The sequence below is a fragment of the Epinephelus moara genome, chromosome 24, assembly GCF_006386435.1.
Source record: "Epinephelus moara isolate mb chromosome 24, YSFRI_EMoa_1.0, whole genome shotgun sequence".
Taxonomy (NCBI): Eukaryota; Metazoa; Chordata; class Actinopteri; order Perciformes; family Serranidae; genus Epinephelus; species Epinephelus moara.
The window spans coordinates 52171610-52177133 of NC_065529.1; the positions used below are offsets into that span (position 1 = coordinate 52171610).

The 5524-nt window shown below is 51.1% G+C and overlaps 1 protein-coding gene across 1 annotated transcript in view; it reads left to right on the top strand.

The window, feature by feature from the left end:
- The first annotated feature begins 435 nt into the window (after positions 1-435).
- LOC126385813 (protein phosphatase 1 regulatory subunit 15B) overlaps positions 436-5524 on the top strand; it is a 12050-nt gene continuing 6961 nt past the window's right edge. The window contains exon 1 of the mRNA XM_050037776.1: positions 436-3260. Coding sequence (XP_049893733.1) covers positions 1308-3260 — 1953 coding nt within the window. The 5' untranslated portion in view covers positions 436-1307. The remainder of the gene's footprint in view (positions 3261-5524) is intronic.

Consider the following 5524-nt stretch of genomic DNA (forward strand, 5'->3'; position numbering starts at 1 on the left):
GGTTTAATCCTACACTATATAAGTAAAGTTTAGTTTGCTGTGTGTTTGCTGAGGGTTCAGTGATGCTCTGCAGGTTGTGGGTTTTAAATGGTGGGGCAGCAGCAGCTCAGTCGACAGAGACCTGGTTTTGGAATCTGGCGGGTCAAGTTCTCCTCCAGACCAAATATGGAGTGTTGACTGTCAGCTGGAGAGGCGCCAGTTCACGTCCTGTGCGCTGCCAAAGTGCCCCTGTGCAAAACACTGAACCTCTAACTACTCAGGGCGCCTGTCCATGGCCAACCTCTGACATCACTCCATCTAATGCATGTAGAGGTGCATGTGTGTACATGCACCCTGATCACGGGGGTGTGGGGATATATGGGGGCTGCAGCAGGGACCTGATCCGCTGCAGCTGGTGTGGGAGCTGCGGCTCCAGATAAGGGACTGTCAGTCTGTGTGGGAGTCTCTCAGCTGATAAACACGTGGCAGCAGTGAGACCTTGGACTTTCTCCATTACATAACAGGGAGCAGTGTGCACGCGTTGCAGTAACACGCGCCCTCCGCCTCAGTAACACCGCGACGCTCCCTGGCTGCTGCTTCACCATAAAGCGGAGACGAGTGATTGTTGACGGTCCCTAAAGTTTCTGATGAAATCTCTAACCGGAGCTGAAGACCGACAGACCGACACACGGAAGCGACACGGCGGTTAAAATCAGACTTTATTAGCGAACACCGGAACAGTGTTATCACCGGAAGGAGGTAGAACAGTGTAACCTCGATAACGAAGCCAACGGATCGTGTTTTTGGATCAAATATTTTGAATCCGCTCCGGTTAACTGACCGCTAAGCTAGTTAGCTTCTCCTGCTAAGCTAACCTGCTAGTCAGCGCCACCGGCCGCCGTTGGACGCCGGAGCAGATCCCGCCGCCGCCGCCTTCTTCACGGACATTGAAAGCAGACAAAATGGCTCTTCTGTCGTCGTCACACCGGGATTCATCCTCACACCGGGATTCCACCGTGTTCACCGTCGTCACAAAGTTCTCCACCAGAAAGAAGTCCAACCACCACTCTCAGAGGAGCGCTAACGGTGTCACGGACAGTCTGCCCCGGGTTCCCTGTGTCTGCGCTGGCGGCTGTGAGAGCCAGTCGGTGTAAAAGACCATGTTTGACTAATTAATCACTTGTGTGTGTTTGTGAGTATTGATGGATATTAATGAGAGCTCGTGTTGAGTCGCCGCTGCCTCCCACAGTCTGACAGCTGTCACGTGTCTCACCTGCTGCTCAGGTAATGTCACAAATTTCACATTTTGCACTTTGGAGTTTTCGGAAATGTTCACCAGTATGAGTGGGGAGGGACATTTATCCGGCGGGCAGAGCTCGTCCTCTCCGGCCGGGCGGGGACTCGCCTCTCCCGGGCTTGACAGCCAGGAAAGCTCGTGGATCGGCCTGCTCTCCAGGCCCGCGCTGTCATTTCTGCAGAGATATCTCCCGGGGCGGCCCCGAGCCCCGGCCCGGGCTGATACGGGAGCCGGCTGGGTTAAAACCAGCTTCGTTGATGAGGAGAGTGAGTTTTTGAGACAGCTGGACGGCATGATGCCGCTGCAGCACGCGGCTCCCCACCTTACGGTCCTGCGGTGTCAGCACGACGGAGCCGCCGGCCTGCTGGAGCCGAGCGGCGGCAGCACTTTACCGTGGCTCACCGCTGACTCTCTGCGGGAGATGGGGATCCAGAGCGCAGAAGAAATGGACTTAAATCTGTGCCAGCAAACTCAGATCGGATACCTGTCTTCTGTCAGGACTTTTTTCAGTCATGTTCTGTTGAGCTCGGTGTCATCTCAGGAAATTAAACCGACAGGAGGGAAGGACTGGGAGCCGCTGGGGCGCTCGGTGAAGAGCAGGACGTGGTGGGGCAGCTTGTGGGGGGGCGAGGAGAGCTCACACAGAGGGCTGATGTCAGACCTGTCCTGGGCTGAGGACGGGACTGGCACAGGAAGGCCTTGTCCTCAACAACCGGTGACTGAAACAAAAGCTCCCGAAACAACCGATGTGTTTGTCCAGAGCGGCGGTGGAGGGTGGACGCTGGGAGAAAACACTGGACCGACTGACCACAAAGAGGAGCCGGCAAACAATGGAGGCCTTCAAACAGTCCAGAACACAGAGGGCTCCACGACAGAGCGCCGGCTCAGCATCAGTACCCACCTGAGCAGGTCAGGAGTTGCCGCCGCCTGCAGTGAGGTGGCACTGCTGACCCCTGATCAGGACAATGGTTACTCCAGTCTGGAGGAGGAACACTTCCAGGTGTGCCACCTGAACATGGTGAAGGCCCTGAATGAAGAGCAGGAGGCCGAGTCAACAGAAAGTACTGCCGCCGCCGCCGCCACTGCTGCTGTCACCATCAAGACGGAAATGGAGGAGGAGACTTCAGAGGAGGGAGCGTCTGCATCAGGACAGGTGGACAAGGAAGAGAGGACGCAGGAAGAGGAGGAAGAGCAGGACGCGGCCCCTCAGGAGGATCAGGCCGCGGCCCTCACCACCCCTCAGTGCCAGAATAAAGCCATAGCCTTCATCATGGGCTGCCCCTGCAGTGATGATGATGACGACAGCAGCCAATCAGACGAGGAGTCCAGTGATGACGAAGATGATGATGACGATGGCTTTGACAGCGAGGGCTCGTCTGATCTGTCCGATTCAACTGATGAAGATGATGAAGACGATGATGAAGCCTCTGACAGCGAGGCAGACTCTGAGGCGGAGCGCCTGTGGAACTCACTGTGCCAAACGGTGGACCCGTACAACCCCCGAAACTTCACCGCCCGGCTGCGCACCGCCAGCACCCCGCCCAGGACCATCCCCACCCCCACGCCTCCTTCGTCCACCCAGTCCACCCCCGCCTCCTCTCCTGACCCTCCCTCCTCCCTCGGAGCCTCCCCTCTCCTCACCTCCTCCTCCCCTCCATCTGGCCAAGACATCTGGGACGACTCCACCTCGGCCAGCGAGGTGGACGAAGCAGAAAGCCTCCGCCTGTGGAGCTCCTTCAGCTGCTCCCCGGACCCCTACAGCCCCTTTAACTTCCAGGCCCCGCTCAGGACTCGAGGGCCCGCCGAGGCAGGGCCCAGGGCCAGGACCAGGGCTAAGAAGGCCTCCCAAACCCCCCCTCGCTCCCCCCGCCATAACCCAGCATTTCCACCCGAGTACAGGAAGGAGGAGGCTGAGGAGAGGCTGGACAGCGGCTTCTCTGAACCCTCCACCTCCTCCACCCAGAGCTGCAGCACCACCAAAAAGGTGCGTTTGTTTTCTTTCTCATGTCATTCAGAGAGTTGTCCCCTCCCTCAGTGACCATTCATTCACAATATTAATTTAGAGTAAAATCCAGAATCTGATGGTTTCCTCAGGCCTGTAAACCTCCGTCAAAACAACCAACCAGAGACACGTCCGTCCTGTCCTCCGTTGGACCAACAGTCCAAAACAGAGTTTCAGTCCTAAAGGACAAAGACAGGGACACCAGAGAGATTTTAATACATGATTTTAAATTATTGATTTATTATCAGAATCGGTGCAAAATAATTTTCTGTTAGTGCCAGATGTCAAATATTCAGAGATAAAATGTAAAGAAAAATATTGTTTGTTTTGGTTCAAACAAAACATGACAGATCATAAAGACTTTCTGCAGACTGAACACACTGATGATAATAATCATAATAATAATGATTATCAGAGGTCATGGTGTTATTTTAGAGTGCTTACTCCAACTTTCTAAGCAGCACAGACGTTGACATATTTCAGGCTGAGAGGACAGTTTGGGACACTTTAAATGTGAACAGTGAGAGTTTTCTGTCTCTGCAGCTTGTCTTCACGTCTTTTCTTGTAAATATTACGGTCAGTCATCCTGAAACTGAAACACAATCTGCTTCCTGCTGCAGCGTCACATTTTACTGCTGCGCTTCATCTGATGACGCAGGCTGACTCAAACTGAAACTCACCGACCAGTTTGTTATCAGGACTCGGGACAGTGTCCCCTCAGTGTCCCCTCAGAGTCCCCTCAGTGACTCGTTAGTGTCAATGTTGGTCCCTCAGGTCGTCTGTGGGTCCATAACAAGTCTGAAAGTGTGTTAAATTCAGTGTTATAAATATAAGGCCTTTAAAGTCATTGAATTAGGATATGTGAGGTCTTAACTGCCACAGACATTTTTTCTTATTTAATTTGTTGTTGAGCTCTTCTGTGTCAACGTCTCTTTAAACCTGCTCTGTGTTTTACTCCTGCACATACGGGCTGGTAAAATGTAGATGAGCCATATTCATACAGACCCTCCTTCTGTGCAGCACCGTGTGCACATACTGACCTCTATGTTGTTTTCACCTGCAGTGCTTTCATTAAACAGTGAGGATGTGTCTGAAAATCTGTACCAGAAATCAATTAGAAGAAGTGTGTGGTACCTGTTGACACCCTGTTATTGATCGTCTGATCAGGATGTTTGATTCAATGTGATTTTTGTTAAAACTCAAATCCAACAGAATAAATGTGATAAAGCATCAGAGCAGGTCAACAGTTCATACATAACACATGTGTGTTTCAGAGCTGAGCCCTGCGCCACACCTGTTCCTGCAGAGCGTAGTGTGGTGTCAGGTTACAGCAGTGGTGAAACAGGTACTCAGATCCTGTACTGCAGTAAATGTACTGACACCACCCTGTACAGGTACTGTACAGGTACAGATACAGATACAGGTACTGTACAGGTACAGGTACAGGTACAGATACTGTACAGGTACAGATACAGGTACAGATACAGGTACTGTACAGGTACAGGTACTGTACAGGTACAGATACAGATACAGGTACTGTACAGGTACAGATACAGGTACTGGTACAGATACTGTACAGGTACAGATACAGGTACTGTACAGGTACTGTACAGGTACAGATACAGATACAGGTACTGTACAGGTACAGATACAGATACAGGTACTGTACAGGTACAGATTCAGATACAGGTACTGTACAGGTACAGGTACAGATACAGGTACTGTACAGGTACAGATACAGGTACAGGTACAGATTAGGGCTGAACGATATATCGTTATCGTATCTATACCGTGTATCTGTACAGGTACAGATACACGGTATAGATACTGTACAGGTACAGATACAGGCACTGTACAGGTACAGATACAGGTACAGGTACAGGTACAGATTAGGGCTGAACGATATATCGTTATCGTATCTATACCAAGATATGAACATGCAAGATATTAATATCCNTCGTATCTATACCGTGTATCTGTACAGGTACAGATACACGGTATAGATACTGTACAGGTACAGATACAGGCACTGTACAGGTACAGATACAGGTACAGGTACAGGTACAGATTAGGGCTGAACGATATATCGTTATCGTATCTATACCAAGATATGAACATGCAAGATATTAATATCCCAAAAGGCAACGATATTGACGATATAATTTCCCCATGAGTTTCCCCAGCTTGACCTGCATGTACAGCTCAGCCAATCACAAACATCCTTTTTACGCTTGCCCTAAATGTAC